Raw genomic sequence first — 24,855 nt, 5'->3', positions numbered from 1 at the left:
GATAAAGGGGTCAATTCTCCAAGAAGCCAATAATCCTTAATGTGTATGTGCCTAGTAGCAGAGTACAAAATTATAAGAGGCAAACACTGTGACAAAACTAAAAGAAAAAATAGATTAATCCACTATTTCATTGGAGAGTTGAATATTCCTTTGTTGGAAATAGTCAGATTCAACAGGTAGAAAACCTATAAAGACACAATTGAACTCAACACCACCATCAATCAACTGTATATAATTTTTGTGTTTAGAAACTTTATCTAACAACAACAGAATTAACATTTTTTTCAAGTTCACATGAAATAGTAACATGCAATATTCAAACTAGATCACATTCTGGGCCATAAAAACATGTATTAGCAAATTTAAAGACATAAAAATTATACAATGTCTGCTCTTAGACCACAGTGGAATCAAACCAGAAATTCATAACAGAAGGATAGATGGAAAATCCCCAAATACTTTGGAATAAAACAACACATATTCAGTAACACATAGGTCAAACAAGAAATCTCAAGATAAATTAAAAAGTGTCTTAAACAAAATGAAAATAAAAACACTCAAGACTTTTGGAATGCAACAAAAACAATGTTTAAAAGAAAATTTATAGCATTGAATACATGTATTAGAAAAGAAGAAATATATACAATCAATAGTCTAAGCTTTCACCTTAGAAAACTGAAGAAGAGCAAATTAAACCCAAGACAAGTAGAAGAAAAAAAAGTACAAATTGGAGCAGAAATCAATAAAATTAAAAACAGGAAATCAATGGAGAAAATAAAACCAAAAGCTGGTTATTTGAAAGGATCAAAAAAATACATAAGCCTCCAGTCAGACTGAGAAAAAAGAAAGAGGAGAGAGAGAGGTTGAAGACACAAATTACTAATATTAGAAATAAAAGGGGGGACATTATGACAGATCCCATGGACATTAAAAGAATAATAAACAAATGCTATGAACACTCTGTGCTCACAAATTTGATAACCTACTTGTAATGGACCAATTCTTTGAAAGGTTGCAATCTGCCAAAACTCACCCAAGATCATATAGACAATCTGAATAGGGCTATATCTATTAAATAAATTGAATCAATAGTTAATTACTTTTCAAAACAGGAAGCACTAGGCCCAGATGGGTTCACAGGTGAATTTTGCCAAACATTTAAAAAAGAAACTCTACCAACTCCCTACAATATCTTTCCAAAGATAGAATTAGAGGGATTGCTTTCTAACTTATTCTGAGACCAGTATTACATTAATACCTAAATTGGACAAAGACATTACAAGAAAAGAAAACTACAGACCAATATATCTCATGAGCATTAGTGCAAAAGTCCTCAACAAAAATTGGCAAGTAAAATCCAACTATATATATACACACACATATATATATGTATATAAATCATACATCACAACCAGATGTATAATTTTATACATCTGTAGCATACCACGTGTGTAGTATCCCAAGTATGTAAGATTGGTTCCACATTCTAAAGTCAATTAATGTAATCCGTCACATCAACAAACTAAGGAAGAAAAAAACGGCATGATCATATCAATAGATGCAGAAAAAGTATTTGTCAAAATCCAACATCTATACATGACAAAAACTCTCAGTAAACTAGAAATATAGGGGAACTTTCTCAACTTGGTAAGGAATGTCTATGAAAAACCTACAGTTAATATCATACTTAATGATGATAAACTGTATACGCCCTTTCTAACTAAGATCAGAAACAAGACAAATATGTCACCTCTAATAACTTCTTTTCAATGTCATACTGGAAGTCCTCACTATTGCAATAAATAAGAAAAGTAAAGGAAGTAACAGGTATACTGATTGGGAAGGAAGAAATAAATCTGTCTTTGTTCACAGATGGCATGATTTTCTATGTAGAAAATCAAAATAATTAACAACAAAAAACTCCTGAAACTAATGAGTGTAGTAAAGTTGCAGGGTACAAGGCTAATACACAAAAGTCAATTGCTTTCCTCTGTGCCAACAGTGAATAAGTAGGATTTGAATTTAAACACAGAATACCATTTATATTAGCACCACAAGAATACACAATACTTAGATATAAATCTAACAACATATGTACAAGATTTATTTGAGGAAATGTGCAAAATCTAATGAAAGAAATCAGAGATTAACTAAATAAATGGAGAGATATTTAACATTCATGAATAGGAAGACTCAATATTGTCAAGATATCAGTTCTTCCCAACTTGATCTATATATTCAATGCAATACTAATCAAAATCCTACAGAGTTATTTTGTGGATATTGACAAACTAATTCTAAAATTCATACGTAGTGATAAAAGACCCAGAGTAGCCAACACAGTATTGAAGGAGAAGAACAAAGCCAGACGGCTGACACTACCTGATGTCAAAACTTACTGTAAAGCTACAGTAATCACGACAGTGTGGTATTTGTGAAAGAATAGACATATACCAGTAGTTCAATGGAATAAAATAGAGGGCCTAGAAATAGACCCACATAAATATAGTCAGCTGATCTTTGACAAAGCAGTGAACAAATGGTACTGGAACAACTGGACAACCACATGCCAAAAAAAAAAAAAAAAAAAAAAAGAATCTAGACACAGACCTTATACCCTTTAAAAATAGATCACAGACCTAAATGACTATAAAACTCCTAGAAGATGGGATAGGAAAAAATCTAGATGATCTTGGGTTTGATGATGACTTTTTAGATATAACACCAAAAGCATGGTCCATGACAAAAAGAACTGATAATCTGGAAGTCATTACAATTAAAACTTTCTGTGTGCTGTGACAGACATTATCAAGAGAACAAATGAAATGACAAGCCATAGGTTGGAAGAAAATATTCACAGAAGGTAAATATTTGATAAAGGACTGTGATCCAAAATATATAAAGAACTCTTAAAACTCAACAATAAGAAAGCAAACAATCCAACTGAAAAATGGGCCAAAGACCTTAACAGATACTTCACCAAAGAGAGTATACAGTTATATGAAATGATGCTCTACATCATGTATCATCAGGGAAATGCCCATTAAAACAACAATGAGATACCACTACATACTTAATACAATAGCCAAAATCCAGAACACTGCCAACACCAAATGCTGGCTAGGATGTGGAACAACAGGAATTCTCATTCATTGCTGATGGAAATGCAAAATGGAACAGTGACAGTAGATGACAAAATTCTTACACATTTTTGTAATTCTGTCAAAATAAAACAAACTTTTACTATACGATTCAGCAGTTGTACTCCTTGGTATTCACCCACAAAACTTGAAAACTCATATTCACACAAAAACCTACACACACGTGTTTATAGCAGCTTTCTTCATAATTCTCAAAACTTGGAAGCAACCAAGATTCCCATCAGTAGGTGAATGGACAAACTGTGATACATCCAGACTGTACAATATGATTCCATGCTGAAAAGAAATGAGCTATCAAGCCATGAAAAGACGTAGAGGAAGCTGATCTGGAAAGGCTGCATACTATACAATTTTAACTATATGACATTTTGGAAAAAGCAAAACTCTGGAGACATTAAAAAAAAAGATCAGTGGTTGCTAGGGGGTGGAGAGAGGGAGGGATGAATAGGCAGAGCACCGAGGACTTTTAGAGCAGAGAAACTATTTTGTTAGATACTTTAATGGTGGATACATATCATTATACACATGTCAAAACACATAGAATTCACAACATCAAGAGTGAACCCAAATGTAAAGCATGGACATTGGGTGATTATGATGTGCCCATATGGGTTCATCAATTGCAGCAAATGTACCACTCCAGTGGGGAATGTTAACAAGGAGAATGCTGTGCATGTGTAGGGGCAGAGGACATAGAGTTCACTCTAGATAAACTAAGGCTACTTCCATCTCCACTCTGCTGACTCAGGCAAGATGCTATATGTACACCTCTTACAGAAATTTTTTTATGAAAAAATGTCACAGAATCAAATCTCTTAATGGTCATTGATAGGAAACATTTACCAGCCAATAATTTGACATGTCTATGCTGACCCAATTAATGCCAGACTCTTGGAATGTTATGCATGATACCTTGTTTCTTTCCTAAGCTATTTAATATACTTATGCCAATGGTGAAGATAAAATACAAAATATAAGAACAACTTACATTGGCTGTGAACTTTGTAGTTGATAAAACACTTTCACATTAATGTCTCATTTGATCCTCTCTACAACCTCCCTCCAGAAAAGGGGAAAAACCAAAAACAAGCAAACAAAACCTTAGTTTCGAAGACCTTAGGAGTTAACCCAAGGTCTTATGACTGGTAGATGGTTGAGCTGAGATTCAAGGCAAGGTCTTGAGGCCATAATACACCATTGCTCCTTCTTTCTGCCTCTCTCTCCTTTGACTTGACCCATAAAAAACGCTAGAAAGTGTCACATCTGTACCACCAGGGAGACTCTCTGTGAAACAACAGTTGTAAGGAGGGTCATCTTTCAATGGCATCAGAAACGGCAGTCACAAAGGATGTGTTCTGTGCTTTAAATTTTGTAATTCCAGCCTGGGCAACATAGTGAGACCCTGTCTCTACAAAATATTAATATAATATAATATAAGATAATATGTTATATTTTCCCATTGTGTAGAGACCCTGTCTCTATAAAATATTAATATAATATAATATTTTATGTTCTATTTTCCCATTGTGTTGAAGAAAATGTTTAAGGAGAGCTCTTTTCTTGTCTTTCTCAAAAAGGTATGGCAGGATTGTCATTTACTTGATATCCTGCCTTGGCGTTGGCATCACTGGGGTTGTGGTGGCCTTTGCACCAAACTTCCCTGTATTTGTGATCTTCCGTTTCCTGCAAGGTGTGTTCGGAAAGGGAACATGGATAACTTGCTACGTGATTGGTAAGACATCGTTACACTATCTTCTCCTCTATTTGGAAACTAGGGCTAGATGGCCAACAAGTGCTAATCAATCTTCCTCTTCCTTATATGTCTGTCCTTTAACAAAGGAGGTTTCACTGCAGCTACAGTAATTATTTCTGCAGATAGGAGATCTCAGAGGTAGAGTTCTGAGTGCTGTAGAAACTAAAATACCACCTTACTTTGGGAGCCAAATATGGAATATTATAAAACACTCGGGTGAACTACTTTTAAGTACTTTTATACTGTTATCATATGGTTTATAGCTTTGCTTTATTAGAAACTAGTTTTTATAAAATCTCAGTAGCTCCTTGAGGCATTTTAAAAGCATTTCCTCTGCACTGTGGTGGTACAGTTGGAGATTACTTTCCTGTGTTCCCAACTCCCTCTTTGTGAACAAGTGGGGAACTTTTTACCATGGGAGAAATGCGTTCTAAAAATGAGAAGTTCATTTGTGATCCTTGGCTGTCTTCTATAGCCAGAAAGTTTGACCTTCTGTCGACAGAAGAAGGGAAAGCTTCGTTTTACTTTTTTCTCATATCCCTTGGGAAAGTCCTGGCTAACCCTTTTGGTTCCATTTGTAGCTCAGGACTAGCCACCTAATTTAAGAGTCCTGGTGGATTTCTGACCAGGAAAATGTGAATTCGCATCTTAGATTTTTGCTGCAGATCTTTACACTTCCACTCTCTTTTGTCACTGCTATACAATCGCCAAGCAGTGCTCATTTTGGAGACCCTTTGAAGATCTGTCTGTGGGCAGGAGAAGGAGAGATTATTAAAGGGATTGGTTGTCACTGTCTGGAGCAGAAAGAATAACCTTCGAATGTAAGGCATTTTTAAGAAGACTCAGCCTAGGTGAATCTTCAAGGTTGTGATCTGAGGGCAGCAATAAAGTAGCTTATACCAGGATAATCCCAGCATAATCATACTAGAAGAAACCAATGAGTGGGAAGGGGCAGGAAAGGCAAAGATTTCAGCAGTAAAATTTCCCATGTGATTTTTACAGCAATATCATGTCAATGAAAAGTACAATGCTGTGGAGAGAATTATCATTTAGTAGAAGTTGTCTTATGATAATGAAAAGTGTTTGTAGAGTCTAATATTTATAATGAATCTTCTAAGGAGACTAGAATGTACACATCTTTAGAGATACGGGATGAAATATAGCCAGCTTACTATATTTATGTTTTGATAATTACAATTGCCTTTTAAAATAATCATCACTGAAGCGTTCCTAAAACTGACACATATATTCTTTGTATTCTCCTACTATACCTAGAGCAGTGCTAGGCTGGGTGCATAAGAGGAATGTTGCAGGTGCCTGTGATAAGTGGCAGAGGTGAGAGTGGAAGAAAAAGAGAAGTGTCAGGAAGGACATCTCCATCCTTTCTGCAAGTGTGGAAGCCTTCGTACCTGAGCGCTAGCGTGTTTTAACAGTGCTAATGCATATAATAGGTGTAACATCTCTGTATTTGTTTGTCTTAGAGCTGATCTTGTGCTTCTGTGACCTCTTATGTTTGTTTTCCTTCAGTGACAGAAATAGTAGGTTCGAAACAAAGGAGGATTGTGGGAATCGTGATTCAAATATTCTTTACCCTTGGAATCATAATTCTCCCTGGAATTGCCTACTTCATCCCCAATTGGCAAGGGATCCAGTTAGCCATCACGCTGCCCAACTTTCTCTTCCTCCTTTATTACTGGTAATGTGGTTTGATTATCATCATATTTATACTGATTCCACAGAAAGTAGACTCCAAACCAACATGAAAATAAAAGCAAAAAAGGAGATTCTCTAACATCTCCAAAATGACTATGTGCTTTGAGAATTTTTAGAGAATTTTAGGATTTAAAGTGAGTATTTGTTGATGACTTTATTAATTATCAAGAAAGCTGAATTAATAAAATTTCAAAACACTAAATTCTAAGTAGGGTACTGCATTATGTCTTGTTTTGTAATAAATAGCTTCCTAAAAACTGTAAGGCAACAACCATATCTGCCAGTAATTCAACATGCAAATTAAATGCAATGAAATCTACTTGCTTCTTTGTATGTTCCATTAAGCATATTAATATTATTCAGAAATTCTCTGAGGAATAAAGAACTGGTAAGAGCACCAAAACATTACATTATCAAAAAGCTACAGGTAAGCATTTTATTATATATATATATATATATATATTTTTTTTTTTTTTGAGACAGAGTCTTACTCTGTTGCCCAGGCTGGAGTGCAGTGGCATGATCTCGGCTCACTATAACCTCCACCTCTTGGATTCAAGTGATTCTCCCACCTCAGCCACGCCAAATAACTGGGATTATAGGCCTGCACCACCACACCCAGTTAATTTTTGTATTTTTAATAGAGACGGGGTCTCACCATGTTGGCCAAGTTGGTCTCAAACTCCTGACCTCAAATGATCCACCCACCTTGGCCTCCCAAAGTGCTGGGATTATATGTGTGAGCCACTGTGCCTGACCAGCATTTAATTTTTATTGGAATGAACATATTTTAATGATACATCTAATTTAATTTTAGTTTATAGGCAGATCAGTTTACATAAATCAGGTTCCTAAGCTTTTCCTAATATTCACTAAATCTCAATTTCTTTCATATACGGAATCAATATATCACAGGATAGCCTGGTTTTGCAAGAGCAATGTCATGTTAACTATTTTGATGAGCAATGATCCAATTATCAAGCTAGCATTTTTTTCCATCCATTATAACCTTGCAGGAATAATCTGTGTTTCAGGGACCTAGTATCAACTCTCATTGTCTCCTAAATTTGTATCTAATTGCAGGATCCATTTTGATAGAAAAACTCAAAGCGATAGCTTTTAGATTTTGAAATTCCTGGGCATAACTCACAACAGCCTCCTTCTTTGCCAGGGCAGTCCCTGAGTCTCCCCGTTGGCTGATTACTCGGAAGAAAGGAGATAAAGCATTACAGATCCTGAGACGCATTGCTAAGTGCAATGGGAAATACCTCTCACCAAATTACTCAGAGGTAATTTCATTTAGTATGAGTAACAAATGTTGTTAAAGTAGGTGAATTGATTTTGTTGACATTTATGTACTTAATGTTGCTTCTTAAATTTATATACATAATATGCATACACACACGCGCACGCGCACACACACAGGCACACCCAAACATCTGGGAAATCATTTTCAGTTTGACTTAACTGAAAAAGAAATCTTGTGAAAAATCATATCACATTAAAGAAGAAATGATTATGAAGTTCTATTAGCATTATAGGTAAGGTTAATTGATCATTTCAGAACCGATTTTAATAATTGCACCAAGTTACTTGAATTATTATACTTTAGTTACTGGAAGCCCATAATATTGAATGATTCATCTCAATTGCACAAACTGTAAAACTTTTTTTGACTTTTAATTTAATCTGAAGTTTTGTTTTAAATTTGACCTTGAAAAAATACTATTTATTCAAACCAGAGCTTGAACAGTAATGTAATATTTCAGCCTTTAAACCCCCATATGCTGGTCTTTCTTCCTTTCCTCTTTTCTTCCTCCTTTCCTTCCTTCTTCCAAAAAAGGTTTTTTGGGTGTCTCTGCATCAGTGTGCTAAGAAATGGGGAAGGGCAGGGTGCAATGGCTCACGCCTACAATCCCAGTGCTTTGGGAGGCTGAGGTGGGAGGATTGCTTGAGCCCAGAATTCAAGACCAGCCTGGGCAACACAGCAAGACTCCATCTCTACAAATAGAAAATTTTAAAAACTAGTTGGCATGGTGGCATGTGCCTGTTGCCTGAACCATTCGAAAGGCTGAAGCAGGAGGATCACTGGAGCCCAGGAGTTGGAGACTGCAGTGAGCCAGGATCACACCATTGTCGTCCCGCCTGGGAGACAGTGCAAGATCTTGTCTCAAAAAAAGATAAAACAAACAAAAAGAAATGGGATAAAAATTAAAAGCTTATTTTTTGCCCTTTGGAATATTTGATAGGCACTTAAGGATATAACATGAATTTAAAGCAACCCCTAAATAATTAGAGAATAGCATATAAATAAAGATATGACAATGCTTTAGCTGCAAAGACTAAGTGATTACAGAATAACAGAAAAGTTGTTATAAAAGGAATGTTAGAGAAAAATTTTTGTAATATATAAACCTTGATTTAAGCCTAGGTTGTCAACATTGTTCTCTTCATAGCATTCAGTTTTATTTCACAGGAACCTTGTGATAAGAACTGGGTTTTGGGGGGTCGTATTGGCTCCTCCCAGCCCCTGAAGCTTGGCCATGAATATTTGGATCTCTGCCTTCTTCCTCTCTCTTATATTAAGTGGCAAGCAGTAGGCTCTTTTCCAAAGGTTTCAACTGAATAGTTGTAACAGTGCAAGTAGGTTAATGATATACCTTGAGGTTTACAGATCATAAAATGTGTCGTAAAGATAAAGCATGATCTTTTTAAACCACTATGATTAGTCCATCCTTGTCACTCTTTGAGTGAGCACATTTGAGCTGTGTGTTCCTTTTAGGCAAAAATAATATACTCCTGTTTTCCCAGCTTGCACTCATCCATTGACTGTAGTCCTCATAGCTGAGTCAAAGATCTGATCATTTGTATTCAGTTTGAATCATCCAGTGAATAATCTCTGCCCTTCGCTCAGCAATATCCTGAAGATATTGCACACAAGCTCTGAGGTAAGCATGTATACAATCTAAGCCAAGGTTTAGATCTTAATTTAAAGGTCTAAATATAGAAATATATTTAGGAATATAGAATATAGGAAAGAAAGGAATATAGAAGGGAAAATAGAAAAATAAGATTATAGAAAGTAAATAGTAATAAAGAAAGGAATATAGAAAAATAGGAATCTAAAAGGAATATAGAAAAGTAAGAATATAGAAAGTAGTCTAGAAAAATAGGCATCTAGAAAGGAATACAAAAAATAAGAATATAGAAAGAAATCTAGAAAGAAATATAAAAGGAATATAGAAAAAAAATAGCTGTGTGCTGGTAGCTTGTGAAGTATAATGTTGGATTGAGCGGGCACATCATGTGTGATGGTGTCACTGAGAGAGGAGCAAGATTCCCTGCAACAGCTGCTTTTACACATCCCATGAGTGTCCAGTTTAGTGCAGCCCCCACAGACCCCCGACCCAACTTTATTCATGACCACTGTGGAGATCATGACAACAGGTAAGTAGTTCAATGTTTCACATGGCCGTGCTTGTGAGAAATCATGAACTATGGGATCCAGTGGCTTCCAAGTCATTTTAATTTTAATATGGAAATTTCCAAGCATATTCAAAAATTCAAAAAAATAGTTTAATAAATCTCTATGCACATCCCTGAGCTCCAGCAGTTACCAACTCCTGGCCGATCTTAATTTTCCCACGCTCCACCTAGTTCCCTCATCCACTAAATGGGAATCAATCCAGTCATCATAGCATTTCGTCTTGCAATATTTTCCTCTAAAGTGGGAACACGTAAACATCTCTGGAACTATGTGTGCACTATCTTCAGGACACTGCTGAATGAGTAGCAAGGACTATTCCTGTGGTTCTTAAAATTCAGTACAAGTAATCACACCGTTGATCCAACTGTGGGGACTGATCCCTATTATGGGAGCAAAGATGGGGCAGCGATACATAAAATATAAATAAAAGCTAATATCAATGTCATTTTCCTAAGAAAAATAGCCACAATTCCTTAATATCAAGTCAGTGTTCCACTTCCCTGATAGTCCTACAATGTTTCACAGCATCTTTGTACATTATACTCCTCCTGAAGTTATAGATTGTGAGTTGTGATCTCTTGGGGTTTATTTAATCCGTAGGTTCCTGATCTTTTTCTTTTCTTTCCAACTTTGGGAGTAAAAAAAATCCTGGGGTTTTTCCCCTGCAGAGTTTCCACAGTCTAAATTTTGTTTATTATATCTGCAGGATCTTGTAACATGTTTCTCTGTCTTTTATATTTCTTGTCAATTGATAGATCTACAGCTTAATCAAGGTCCGGTTTAATATTTCTGACAAGACTACTTCATAAGTGGCTTAGCACATTTCCATTGAGAGATACCTGGTTGTTGCTTGTCTTTTCTTTTGGAACATTACTTGCCACTGATAATCACTGCCTGGATTTACTAACTCTTCAGAGGTTTCCTAAGGACAATGTTCTCATCTTATCATGACTTCTTCATTTATTGCTAGAGTATTTATATAAAGACTAATTTCTCCCATCAACTCTTGGTGATCTTGAGATATAGTTCCTATAGGAAAGGTAAGACATATGCATCATTTTTTCTTTTCAAAATAATAAATTGGCTCCCTACATCCTCTCAAAGTGATTAATGAGTTGGGGGTTTTTAACTTAAACACAGTGTATATGTTTCAATCCTTTACAGTTGTATTAGCCTGTTCTCACACTGCTATAAAAACTGCCTGAGACTGGGTAATTTATAAAGGAAAGAGGTTTAATTGACTCACAGTTCTGCAGGTCTGGGGAGGCCTCGGGACACTTACAATCATGGCAGAAGGGGAAGCAGACACGTCTTTCTTCATGTGGCGGCAGGCAGGAGAGGTGCTGAGCAAAGGGGAAAAGCCTCGTATGAAACCATCAGATCTCATGGAAACTCACTCACTATCATGAGAACAACATGAGGGTCACCGTCCCCATGATTCAATTACTGATCACCGGGTTCTTCCCATGATACATGGGGATTATGGGAACTGCAATTCAAGATGAGAGATTTGGTTGGGGACACAGCCAAACCATGTTAGCAGTTATTTTAGTGAGTATCCTTTTGGATGCTCAAATTGCTCCATCTTTGGGCAGATGCAGCTTATCCTGAGTCTGCCACCCTCTAGTAGCTTCTGAATACTTCTTTGCTCTTTTAACGCGATGAGATTTTCCAGTCTCATCTTGTAAGTTCTAGTCTCACATGTGGAATCACCTGTTTCTCCAAGGGAGCTTTGGGTTTTGAAACATGTCTTCAAACTGAACCTACCCATCTTTAGCCTTTTTAACTGCACAGCATAAGCAGAAAAGCGAAGTGTTATCTTTAAAAGAAGGCTTTAACATTAGAGTTCAAAACACCTTGCTAAGAGCAGAATTCAGCCACATTATGGACCACATCATAGTTTTCCAGGTCAAAGATCCTTATGACCCCACAAGCACTATCTTGTGCAGAAAACCTCTTCATGCCAATGCAGAAGCACTGGCCAGCAGGGTAGGCACTGGACTTGAACTCCAACCCCAAAAATCAGAGCAGGTTCCATTACAGGCTTTGTGCAATGACGAGTATGACCTATATAAATTACTCATATTTTGGTGATTCAAATACATACTGTCCATGTCTATGTTAGGATCGCCTTGAAACCGTATATTTACACAGTTGCTTTCACATTAGCCCACATCCCTCTCTCTAGATACAGTCTCCAGGACGGTCAGGCCCAAGGCTGAAGGGCCCAGCACTCTCTTTTTACTTTTCACAGAACCTCTCTTCAGTAACTTCTGACTTTTAGAAGAAGTTGTCATTGGGTAAATGACTTCATCTTTCACAACCTCTCCAATTCCCACCTCATTGGGTGCCCATTATAGGGTGCAGAGAAGGTTAGAAAGGATTTGAAAGAATCTGGTTGGATTCAAAGCAGCCCTAGGAGACCTGGGAAGTCAGCACTGTCCTCTTGTTGCAAGAGCCTCCTGCCTACCTCAGCCTGTTCCACTGCTGACACAAGAGGTCCAGATATTTTTAGGAGAACCTAAGGACCTAGCTTAACTCTACCCAAGGATGTTCTATATTACAGATCAGCTAAATTCACTACAAACTAAGATTACACCAATCACAAGAGTGTTAGTAAGTGAAGGGAAAATATGAAAGGAAAACAGTATGACAGATCTGATCCAACATTCAACCAGGTGCATTCTGAGGATTGTTTATCCTGTAAATCACCTCAGTTACAGTTCACATGGATGTTACTCATTTCATGGGTAAGCAAAATCTGACTCTGTCTCACTGGTTCCTGGGCTTCCATTTGCCAAGGTTCCTGGCTGGCCTCTGGCTCTGTCAAAGAAAGAGCTAGCTCTAGCAGGGAGAAATCCAGGTGAGGAGGGTCCAAGCTCTCCGAACATACAAACACTATAACTGTTATTCACTGAAAGGAAAACTCCAAAAATAAAAAAAACAATGCAAAACAGTCAGGTGGCTGGAGCTCCTAAAAGGTTAGGTAGAAATTAAAGAAAATCAGTGGATGGGTAGAATTTTAAGCAGTAGGTAGTTACCTAATGCAAAAGGAGGACTAGCTTAGACACCTAGTCTGGGGGTTCTCAGTCTTTCAGCATTTGCATACAATAATTTTTTTTTTTTTTGAGACAGAGTCTCGCTCTATCGCCAAGCTGGAGTGCAGTGGCGCAGTCTCGGCTCACTGCAACCTCTGCCTCCTGGGTTCAAGCAATTCTTCCGCCTCAGCCTCCCGAGTAGCTGGGACCACAGGCACCTGCCACCATGCCCGGCTATTTTTTTTTGTATTTTTAGTAGAGACGGGGTTTCACCATGTTGGCCACGACGGTCTCGATCTCTTGACCTCGTGATCCGTCCGCCTTGGCCTCCCAAAGTGCTGGGATTACAGGCGTGAGCCACCACGCCCGGCCTCATACAATAATTTTTAAGACTTACTTAAAAAAATTATTGGTAAGTCTACAATAATGACAGCACAGGCACAACTACAGCATGACAGTGTCTCACAATGTCTTTAGGAGCATCCACAATTATCCACTGACTCTAGAGAACATGTCAAAGAAGAGAACTGCTTTCTGCCCTGGCCACGCCCTCCATTTTGCTCCTAAGGCAAAGTTCTTGTATAGTTCAGTAAATGTGAAATTCTTCTTTGGTAACGGTTTGACATTATTCCTACTTGTTACTTGTAGTGCCCTGTTTACATCAGGTCACTAACCACTCAATTCAACTTTCCACTCTCATATGATAGACAAGTAATAGTACTGTGTGCACGTGTGAATGATGGACTGAGTAACAATGCTCCTCTGAGGATACGGTCATTGCCCCAGGTGCTGAATGGGAGTGCTTGTCAAAATAAAAAAGAATCAGCAAGTACGTGAGAGTACCCACACTTCCGGTGGTAGTAGACTGGGTCTATTGGTAAGTAATGGAGAGCTGGGATTGTTTCTAAGTAAGCGTGAAGTGCTATTATCTGTGATAAATTGTATTAATCCTCTCAACTATTCACTCCCTCTCTGTAAGAGGATTTTACAGCCCATTCCCACCCATTGCCACATGACTAACAGCAGTATCTCTCTGTGGGCAATACACTTCCCCATCCTGTGTCAGGCTTGGCCACCTGACTTGATTGGCCCCAAGGAGCAGAAGTGGCAGAATATCAATTCAGGGCAGAAGCTTTGAGGGGCATCATGGATTCCTGACAGCCCTCTTGCTCCTTCTGTCTGCCACAAGAACAGCCTATCCCACATCGGTGCTGTTCCTCCAGGGTGGGTCTCAGAAGGAGAGCTGCAGCCTGGAGCAGAGCTGTAGCAGCTGACCTACAGTTGCTGTCAGGCACATGGCCAAGGAAAAGCTATTTCCCCAGTAAACTACTGCTCACTGTGTCTGCATGTACTACAGAGATTTGGGGGTGTCTGTTCTTATAGCCAAAGCTAACTGATGCAATTGGTCATATTACTAGCTCAATTGCCAGAGTAGGATTCAACACATTTTTTTGGGTGACGCAGAAAGCATATGACTGTGGTAGATTAGATAGGTTATTGTAATTTCCAAGGGATGGAAATACTTCCTGGCTCCATAGATGTTGGGCATGGCAGTGAAATTGCTTTGGCCTTATGGTAGGTGCAGTGGACTTCCTGTCCTTTGATGTTGGTGTTGACCATGTGACTTGCTTTGGCCAATGGCAGTTGCTAAATGTGATGCAATAGAAGCTTGAAATGTGCTTATGCAGTTACACTTTATCTCTGTACTTCAGCCATCACCATGAAGAGAATATTCCCAGGCTCACTAGTGGGCTGAGAGACATTCAGAATGGAGCTGATCTAGCAAAGCTTCCTTGACCCTACACTAGCAGGCCCCACCCAACCCACAAACACACGAGCTAAATGAATGCTTACTATTCATGCCAGTGTGGCTAGAACAAAGCAGGCAGAAGAAGGTGGAATAGGCTGTCTTGCTGAGTCTTCTGGCTTTCCTCTCTCTCCTGTGCTGGATGCTTCCTGTCCTTGGGCATCAGACTCCAGGTTCTTCTGAGACTTACACCGGTGGTTTGCCAGAGGCTTTCAGGCCTTTGGCCACAGACTGAAGGCGGCACTGTTGGTTTTTCTGCTTTTGAGGCTTTTGGACTCAGACTGAGCCGCTTCTGGCTTCCCACCTCCTCAGCTTACAGACAACTTCACCTTGTGATCATGTGAGCCAATTCTCCTAATAAACTCCTCTTCATATATCCACAGACCCTATTAGTTCTGTTCCTCTAGAGAACCCTGACTAATACAATAACCGACTATGTCAACACTGAGTGAGCTGCCGCTGTCACTGCACTGACCCGAATTATACAGCTACACAGGGAGTAACTGTGGCAGCACTTCTGTTTCCTTTTCTCTCCCAGGATCTTAAAGGCCTTTATCCTAAAGACCCCTCTTTTCCCCCCAGCTCCCCATACCTCCCGTCTTTGTATGGGATATGCTCATAGAGAATAGTAGATTACAATTCTAGTTAACAAAGAGCCTCTGACACTACAGAACTGAATATGCCCATATTTGTTAGTGATATTTTATCCTATAATGGCTCAATAAACCGTTAAGGTTTGATTGTAGTTTCCTTACTTTTTGGATACCCTTATGGATTGTTTATAGTGAACCTACTGCTTTTAAAATTAAACACCAGATGTTATATCAAGACATGTTCATACACAAACAGGCTCGGGGCAGTTCCCATGGTGGTATGTTTAGGTGACATCAGGAATGGAATTTGAGCTTTCTGATTCCAAAGGGATTCCTTTGGGCCCATCATCAATATAAATGATACCACTTTTGAAATATTTCCAAAACAGAAAAGATTAAAGCCTCATTAGAAAGTGTCCTGCTGATTTTTTTATTACCTTATTTGTCAAGGAGATTTCTAGATCTTAATAGCTACTGTCTTTTCTATAATTTAATGAGCAGTCATACAAACACCAATATCGCTACAGAAAGGGACTTTCCAGCTTTGGGAATATCTGTTTCTGATATTTCCATTCAAAGGGGGATTTTTATAACATAATTTTTGTTCTTCCAAAAGAGGAACCACACCATGATTCCAACTTGCCTGGGGCCCATCAGGGATGGTGGTATTTCAGTTCAATTACGGTGCTGTCTTTGTTAATTGTTGTGTTTAGTTTAGATTTGAAACCTCTCTTTGTAGAATTCATTTCAAAAGATCCAGAGAACATAGTTTAGGAACAGGGAGTGCCTGAGGAGTCTCTAGGGCAGTCCAGTGTTGGAATGAGAAAGGTGGGAGTCTCAAAAACAGTAAAGGTTATTGGAAAGAAAGTCACCGGGCACCCATCTGGTGCTTTCTCCTGACAAGGCTAAATCTTCCTCCTCTCACTTGACAGAATGAATGGTGCCAATTCTCCCAGCAAAGCCCTCATCTTTAAAATGACTCATAAAAATGATAACTGTAGTGTGTGTATCATCACACTCACTTTAATGTAGAATATGTTTGAATGCATAAAACTACACCAGGATACTGGATATATTCAACACAGAATGGAACTTTGTAGCCAATAATTAATTTGATGATACTTCCTATTTTAAAAAATAGCCTGAGTTCCAAAGATGGTGTGTATTTAAATGGATTTCTTTACTTTCCACGTCTTTAACTTTTTGAAAACAAGACTGTATGGCATAAAATGCAAGAACTATTCATGCCGTAATGAGATAGACATAAATATGGTACCAGTTAACAGTGACATCCATAGCATATCAAGAGCCCCAACTTCTTTTCTCAAGCATGGTGCCCAGCACTCATTTCCTTCCACAAAAGGAAACTCAGCCTGGCATCGTCCAGGTCAGTGGACTGTCATTCAACCTGGACAGATATTGAGGGGAGGATATTCCAGAGCACCCTAGAGCTTTAATTGAATTGGAAATTCAGTTTAAAGATGTCTTAAAGAATGAGATTGCAGCCTTGGAGCAGGCTAGGCGGACTTCTAAGATGCCTCATCAGAGAGCAGCATTTGCGCAAGGAACCATGGTGAGCCAGGGCCTTTCCCTCTAAGCACCCAAACTCATCTTCCAGGTTCCCTCTGGGGAGATAAATAATTGGGTTATACCTTTATCAAAATCTTAACTATCTCTGCAGTGCAAGTTTAGCCTTGAAAACTATTTATTAGAACTGGGAAAGGAAAGCATTCTGCATATGGTCCCATGAACTTCCTGCTTTCAATTGTCCCATGAACTTCCTCAATCAATTCTGGTATCTGAGGACATATTACTAAAGAGTGACTATATTTACAGAATGCAGGACAACAGAGGGACTCAGGCGGTGTTCAGCAGGGTGGCCAACTGGCCTTGTTAGCCCAGGGCTAGGGAGTTGGGTGTTTCAGAGCTAAAACCAAAAAATGTCTCAGGCAAACTGGGTGGAGTTGGTCTCTCCATGATTGGGTCAGTCCTTGCCTGCCCAGTTATGCTCAGAGGAAGATTACAAATGTCTACACTTGCAGGTGGCACAAGTCCTCCCTGTCCACCCCATGGACCCCAATGCCTAGGAGAAGACACGGGATTTCCCACCTGGCTGGACGATGGGCCTGGGGTCTGCTTGCCAGCCGTTTCTGGGATCAGGGGCAGGTCTGTTGAGCCTGTCCAGTTGCCTGCCAGGCTTCCTCTTTCTTCCCCTACCCCTTCCTCCTCAGAGCCTTGTGTCTTCCCCTGTTCTTCAGCTGGTCCTGATTCCTTGCCCATTTGACTGGGGTTCTGGCGCTGCTTCATTCCTGCCTGCCTCATTCTCAGAAGGCAGGGTTCCATCCTGTCCCCACACATCCATGGTCTTAAAGTGAGATGCTGGTGCTCTCTTGAAGGCTGGACGTGCTTTTCCTAGAGACGGGTCCTGCCAATCCATTTCCCAGACAAGTCCCCAGGCCACAGACAGCAGGGTCAGCCCACAGAAGACACAAGGCCCCCTTTCCCCTAACTGGCCTCTCTATGGGGAGGAACAAGTCCTGTTGCTTAGTTAGACGGAGAGCCAAAGCCCTTTCCTTTCTCACTTACTCTTCTCTCACTGCTACTGGGATCCTGGCAAACTGCATAGGCAGATCCATGTGGCTTATGTCACGGGAGTTCTAAGCTTTGCAAAGTGACATTGGCAGCTGTTCAGTGGTTCATGATTAGTTATGAGTCCAGGGTTCTGTGGGCTTCCCTCTTTTCGTTCTCAAAGGCTGGGCTTCCCTTTGCACTTTAGGAACAAGAGTCTTCTCATTTCTACTCCAGCACCCCTCATTAGGCAGAGAAGCATTGGCTTCTTTCCTGCCTACCCTGAGCCCCAGCAGTATTACAGACAAAAGTAAAACACAAGGCAAAACTCATCAGCCACCCAGGCTTGTTTTATTCCATTAATATTGGTTGTTCTCTTTTTTGGGAGTTGTGTAGGCACCTCATTCGATTATTTTAATTCTGGGACCCTCTCTAATAGAAAAGAGGAGTGAGTTTGCCTGTCCTTTTTCCCATTTCAAGCATCTGCCGGAGACGGGCCTCCTGACGCCCCCTCTGGAACCCTCCCACTTTGCCAGGGCGAGGGAAGAGGCTCGGCTGCTGCAAGTGTCTTGCTCCTCTGCCAGTTGACCCATGCTTGTGTTTTCAGCAAAGCCAGTTTCTGCAACACAAATTACTGTGCTTCTCAACTGTGGGTAAGTGAGAAAATCCTCCTCTTTGTGAGCGAGCTCCTTCCTGGAGACAATAATGAGTTCAACTTCCAGAGCCCTGCGCGGCCAGCAGCCCGGCAGGAGTCCCCAGGTTACTCAAAACCCAGAGCTGTGTTGCTAGACCTCTGACCGACCGGGAAAATTGTCTTTCTTCATGAAATCATCCTAAGAAGAGAGATGTGGCTCAAGGAGAGGTGAAATTCATTTAAATTCCCCAGCGCTAGCTTGAACATTGCTGTACACAGCTGTGCCCCTTTCATGTAGATGTAACTGGAGGAAATTGTACTAAACCATAAAGAAGTGAGAAAACACATTGACATTCAATCTCTTGAGGTCACATCCAGGAAGATGGTAAAAAAAAGGTATCAGGTGCTGGATTTTCATGGAATCAATCCTTCCCTCCCTAGAAGAATTAAAATTAAGATCTGTATCACAGATTGGTGGATGAACGCCTGGGTTGTGTTGGCAAGGCAACACTTCTTCATGAGGAGGCTTCATGCTGAGGAGGAGGTAGCCTAGAAACTTCCTTTTCTAGGTAAAGGGGGGAGTAATGTGGATTCTTCAGTGTGTTCTGATAGCCATTGTTACTTCTTTGTACTTTTTTGAGTCTTTACATCTCTTCCTGCTACATTTTAAAGCATTTTTATAGTGTGTAATTTAACTTAATAAAGTATTTTATGGCAAAAAAAAATATGATGGTGGGTTTCATGCACTCATACAAACAGCATGAGGCCCACGCAGTGCAGAGATGGCTAGATTACTTGGTTTGGGAAAAATAGCATGGACCTGCTCTGTTTTCTTTTTTCTCCGAATTTGGTGCTATTTGAGAGAAGGAAATGTAATTTCATATACAGAAAGGCAAATAACTGAGATAGTGTTTGTAAGGTGCCTGAATAAAGGAGGTGTTAACGGGTGGTGAAGTCTTTTTATCCTTTGCAGGAGAAGAACTTAGATGATATTAGGGAAAATGGCCAGAGCTAAGGATGTTTTTCTGCTACAGGAATCTTTTGTGTAACAGCAAAACTTTGTCACCTTCTTTAGTGATGAACATAGAGGGTGAGCAGAGAGGGAACCCTGGACAAGTGGATTGTGATGTTCTTGTTAGCATATTCCTGTCTCCCAGCTGCTGTAACTTCAGCCTGAGAGTTGTTAAAAGAATCCGTCCCAGTAGGCCAGATCCTAAAGATTATGGAGTTATTGCAAAGGTCCACAGGCCATTAATAACCAAGCCTTGTCTGTTGAATGAATTAATACATCTTGGATTAAAAAATATACTTTTTTCAGATAAAATTAAATACAGTTATACTTAATAATCAGCAACAAATCGAAAAGTGTTATTAAATCATAGTAAATTTATGTCATTATGTGGTCTCAAAGAACTGAAATGGAGAGCACAATTCCTGTCATGTGGGCAATTTTTAAATTTTTTTGACGTTAATCAGACATCCTCATACTCAAAAAGAATGAGTCGCAGTAAAGCACAAATAAGGTGTCTCCACCTGTTGCTGAGTCTTGACAAACCTAGACTTCATGGCAACAACTTCTAAGATCCCTTCATTTCTTTCATTCAGTAAAATACACTTCCGTTCACCTTATATATATGGGTGTGTGTATATATATATATGTGTGTATTTGTGTGTGTGTGTGTACATATATACATATATTTTGAGATGGAGTCTCGCTCTGTCGCCCAGGCTGGAGTGCAGTGGTGCGATCCTGGCTCACTGCAACCTCCACCTCTCAGGTTCAAGCGATTCTCCTGCCCCTGCCTCTGCCTCCCAAGTAGCTGGGACTACAGGCACATGCCACCACACCCAGCTAATTTTTGTATTTTTAGTAGAGATGAGGTTTCACTATCTTGGCCAGGCTAGTCTTGAACTCCTGACCTGTGATTTACCCACCTTGGCCTCCCAAAGCACTGGGATTACAGGGTTGAGCCACCGTGCCTGGCCAAGTTCATTATATGTTATCTTGCAGTGACTTTAGGGACAAATTCTACATGTTAAGTTGGGTGGATTGAGTGCTATGGCTCCTAACTCTACTGTCTCTCAAAGGTGAGTAGGATGGGTTAAGTACCATGGTTCCCAATTGCCTTACTGTCTCTCAGAGGTGAATCTTGGTCTTTTCCTGCTTACATTGCAGAGCCAACACATCACAAATAGTTTAGAACTTGAGGAAGACTGAGTAAGGCTTATGGAATACTCAGCACAATCATATTTATGGCACAGAATGAAACAGAGATTGAACATTTACACACGTTTTGATTAGTATGTGTGTTCAGCCAGGCTTACAGTTCTCTATGAGACCTGACCCAGACATATTTTTCTAAAGACATTTCAGGTATTCCCTCTGCAGTTCATAACAGTTTATACACTGCATGGATACAGGCTGCTCTAAAGTTAGCAAAGGACAGATTTTTGTCAATTGAGTGAAGCATCGACGTCATGTAGGCTTGCTGCCCTGCCCTTTCTTTCTGCAATTGTGTAAACGACTTGGTACACTCTGTTGTCTAGAAATAGCCAGCCTCAAAATTTCAAGTATTGAGTATTATTTATAACTCAAATTTCAATAATTTGAGTATTAATTATTGCAGTGAAAAATTTCTCACATTAAAAGCAGAATCACAGAATTCTTATTTGGTCATCACATGTTTAGAAAAACTATTTTAATGTAACTGACATGAGGTTGTCCCAGAAATGAAAGTGTATTGATACACACAATGTAGCAGTCACTTCTCTTCATTTGTTCCTCCATTTATTTAGCAGATAGTTACCAGGTGCTGTATTCAAGGCATCTACTTTATTTAATCTCAGTGTAATGTTCACTTTCAACAATGTCTCCCCAGATGCATTCAAGATGTCTTCTATTTTCTCTAATTCTCTATAGTTGCTTTTCTTTTTCCCGTTTTCTCTTTTTGAGCTGTTTTCTATCTCTTCCTACTGATAATAGGTTTTTATTTAACTATACTTACTTTCATCATGTAGATATGCACAATAGAATTAAACATGAAGTTGAAGAACAGATTGAGTCTTATGTGGAATGTCTAGAAATCACAAGTGTATTTTAATTTTGATTGATGTACACATAGATATTCACACTGAAATCTAGGTAGGGTAAGTACAGCTGTTAATTATGGAAACTAGTCTATATATTTGTTAGAATATGATAAATCAGGTCACAATTCAAAGCTAGAATAAATAGTGAACACAATGTAACATTAGTGCAGATTAATTACCGTGGCCCAGAGACCAGCCATGAGACATAACATGCTTCGCTGTCAACAGCATTCAGGATTGCAGTTCCAAAGATGGTGTGTGCTGCTTGGCTTATGGCTGGTACATAAAAAGATCTCATCTATCTCTAAATGTTCTGCCTTAAACAGCACAAGGGATGTACCAGTGAACAATGAGTTACCATATGCACAAATATTCTGCAAATCAAAAACCAGAAAAGTAAGCAATCCGCAAGTTCCAAAACTGATTAAATGATTGTGAGATTTATTTTGAAGTGCATCTAAACTGATCTTCAAACTCTTCGGCTACATCTGAATTTCTCTGGAATATTTCTCAGCATTCTTAAATGAAACCAAGGGTTTTCTGAGCTATGTAAGGAAGACAAAATCTGGATATTTGACAAACTTGGAAGTACTGAAAATGGAGCAGATTCTGAGATGACATCTAAGTGACTCTTTGTCACTTAGACTACGTGGTTTTGGTTCTTGTTTTTTTGGGGGGAGTGTTGAGTTACTTAGGGCTCTGTGCATGGCTCAGACATCATTGGACTGTGCAACACTGGTCTCATGTCCTGCTTGATTGTCTTTCTTTTTTTATTATTGTACTTTAGGTTCTGGGGTACACGTGCAGATCATGTAGGATTGTTGCATAGGTACACACATGGCAATGTGGTTTGCTGCCTCCATCCCCCCGTCACCCATATCTGGCATTTCTCCCCATGTTATCCCACCCCGACCTCCCCACCCTCCCACCCCCACTGTCCCTCCCTTGGCCCCCACCAACAGACCCCAGTGTGTGATGCTCCCCTCCCTGTGTCCATGTGCTCTTATTGTTCAACACCCGCCTATGAATGAGAACATTCGGTGTTTGATTTTCTGTTCTTGTGTCAGTTTGCTGAGAATGATGGTTTCCAGATTCATCCAAATCCTTACAAAGACCATGAACTCATCATTTCTTATGGCTGCATAGTATTCCATGGTGTATATGTGCCACATTTTCCTTGTTCAGTCTATCATCGATGGGCATTTGGGTTGGTTCGGGATCTTTGCTATCGTAAATAGTGCTGCTACAAACATACGTGTGCATGTGTCCTTATAATAGAATGATTTATAATCCTTTGAGTGTATACCCAGTAATGGGATTGCCAAGTCAAATGGAATTTCTATTTCTAGGTCCTTGATTTTCTTCTTCTCTGTCTCATCTGTCCCCACTCTTTCCCTGGTAGGTTCCCACTCTAATGTGTCTGATTTATGCTTTTGCTATTAATGTGTCCTTATGAAGTGGAGCATGCTGTGCATATTCAGGTGATATAAATGGCATTGTGCCACTCCAGATCTTGTATTTCTTACTTTTTCACTTGACCCTGTGTTTTAAGTGTCTACCCAACTTGCTTATGTGTGAATGCATTGCTTCCAACTCATGTGTGATTTTCATTAGTGCACACTTGCTGTGTCTCTGATCACCATCTTCCTAATGATGAGCACCTGGGTTGTCTTCAATAATTGTAATCGGTGTTTTCATACATGTCCCCTTCTGACCGTTGTAAGGTTCTCCATGGAGTTCAGGGCCTGGAAGCAGATCCCCTGGGTCCTGGTATGCAGGCAAGCTTTGTACCATGAATAGTACCAGCTTGCTTTCTGTGTCTACCCCATTAGTGGGACCTGTGTTTCCCTTTTGTCCACATCTAGATTTGGTATGCTCCAGTTTCCTAATTTTACCAGCCCCCGGAGTGCTTTAAGTTGCACATCTCTAGTTACTGGGGAGATTCCGGGTACCTTCACTGGAGCACATGGAAGACAGAAGAAATTGAAGGGCAACCAGGAGTCTCCCAGAGGCAGGGACCAGGTCAGAGCTAGGATGACGACAAAGCACCCTGAGCATGCAGCATTGGAAGAGATACTTGTGGCCCAAGTTGATGGGGAAGGTTGAGGGTAACACAGAGACACCACTGCCGGATTGCCAAGAGAACATGCAGGAAACATGGAGAAAACGAGGGGGATCTCCATTTTCCTGAGAAAAGGGCTGGAGGAACATAGGTGGCATCCAGCCCTAGCAACTGGCTCTTTTAGAATGTAGCCCGGGACTTGCCCCAGTCACCCTTGCCCTGAGCACTGGGTGACTGGGGCTGATGTCACCCTGGCTGTCCCTGACCTGTGCAAAAAGCACTGCCAACTCAGGACAGTGGCAGGAGGGCTTTATGTGCCCAGGCCCCGCAGGAGACACCTGCTGGGAATCTAGTGGGACAAGGTTGCAGTGACCCTGGAATCCTGCTCACACCTAACGGCTAGAACACTTCCGCCAGCTGGCGAGTGGACAGGTGGTCTGATGAGCTCATATGGTTTTGATTGTGATGTTAAAGACCATTGAATTATTTCCCGTTTAACTTATTCCCAAAGCATTCAGAGGACTGAGAAGAAGTGATGATAACAATTGTTCGGGGCAGGAGTGTGTGGTTTGGATTTTTATTTGTGATAAACAGAGAATTTGCTTGAATTCACCCAAACTTGCCTTTTTTCTCCTTTCAAAACAACTTTGGCTGACCAGTGTTTTATAGACACTCAATTTGCCTCTTCATGGAACTTAAAATTTGTGTCCATACACACTTACCATAGTTTCAGGCACTGAGCATTTCAAAAACGTGATATTTAGAACCTTTCTGTTTCCGTGATGACTGCTGGCATGGGTGCTGCTGGAGCGTTCGATGACGGGTTGGATTCAGTCCACGCAAGTTTTGATGCACATTCTCTTAATTTCTGAGCCTTTACCGTTAGAGTTTTAGAACTGAGAGTACATTCTCTTCTTTTTTCCTTTCTCCTCTTACTTCAGCAGGCTTC

General features: G+C 39.9%; 1 protein-coding gene across 1 annotated transcript in view; it reads left to right on the top strand.

Annotated features, from left to right (window-relative positions):
• SLC22A3 (solute carrier family 22 member 3) overlaps positions 1-24,855 on the top strand; it is a 104,784-nt gene that overhangs the window by 57,206 nt on the left and 22,723 nt on the right. The window contains exons 3-5 of the mRNA XM_032253137.1: positions 4,739-4,893; positions 6,442-6,610; positions 7,799-7,916. Coding sequence (XP_032109028.1) covers positions 4,739-4,893; positions 6,442-6,610; positions 7,799-7,916 — 442 coding nt within the window. The remainder of the gene's footprint in view (positions 1-4,738; positions 4,894-6,441; positions 6,611-7,798; positions 7,917-24,855) is intronic.

This window comes from Sapajus apella, unplaced genomic scaffold (assembly GCF_009761245.1).
Source record: "Sapajus apella isolate SASKATOON/1434 unplaced genomic scaffold, GSC_monkey_1.0 scaffold82, whole genome shotgun sequence".
In the NCBI taxonomy this organism is placed as follows: domain Eukaryota; kingdom Metazoa; phylum Chordata; class Mammalia; order Primates; family Cebidae; genus Sapajus; species Sapajus apella.
This window is presented reverse-complemented; position numbering and strand designations above follow the sequence as displayed.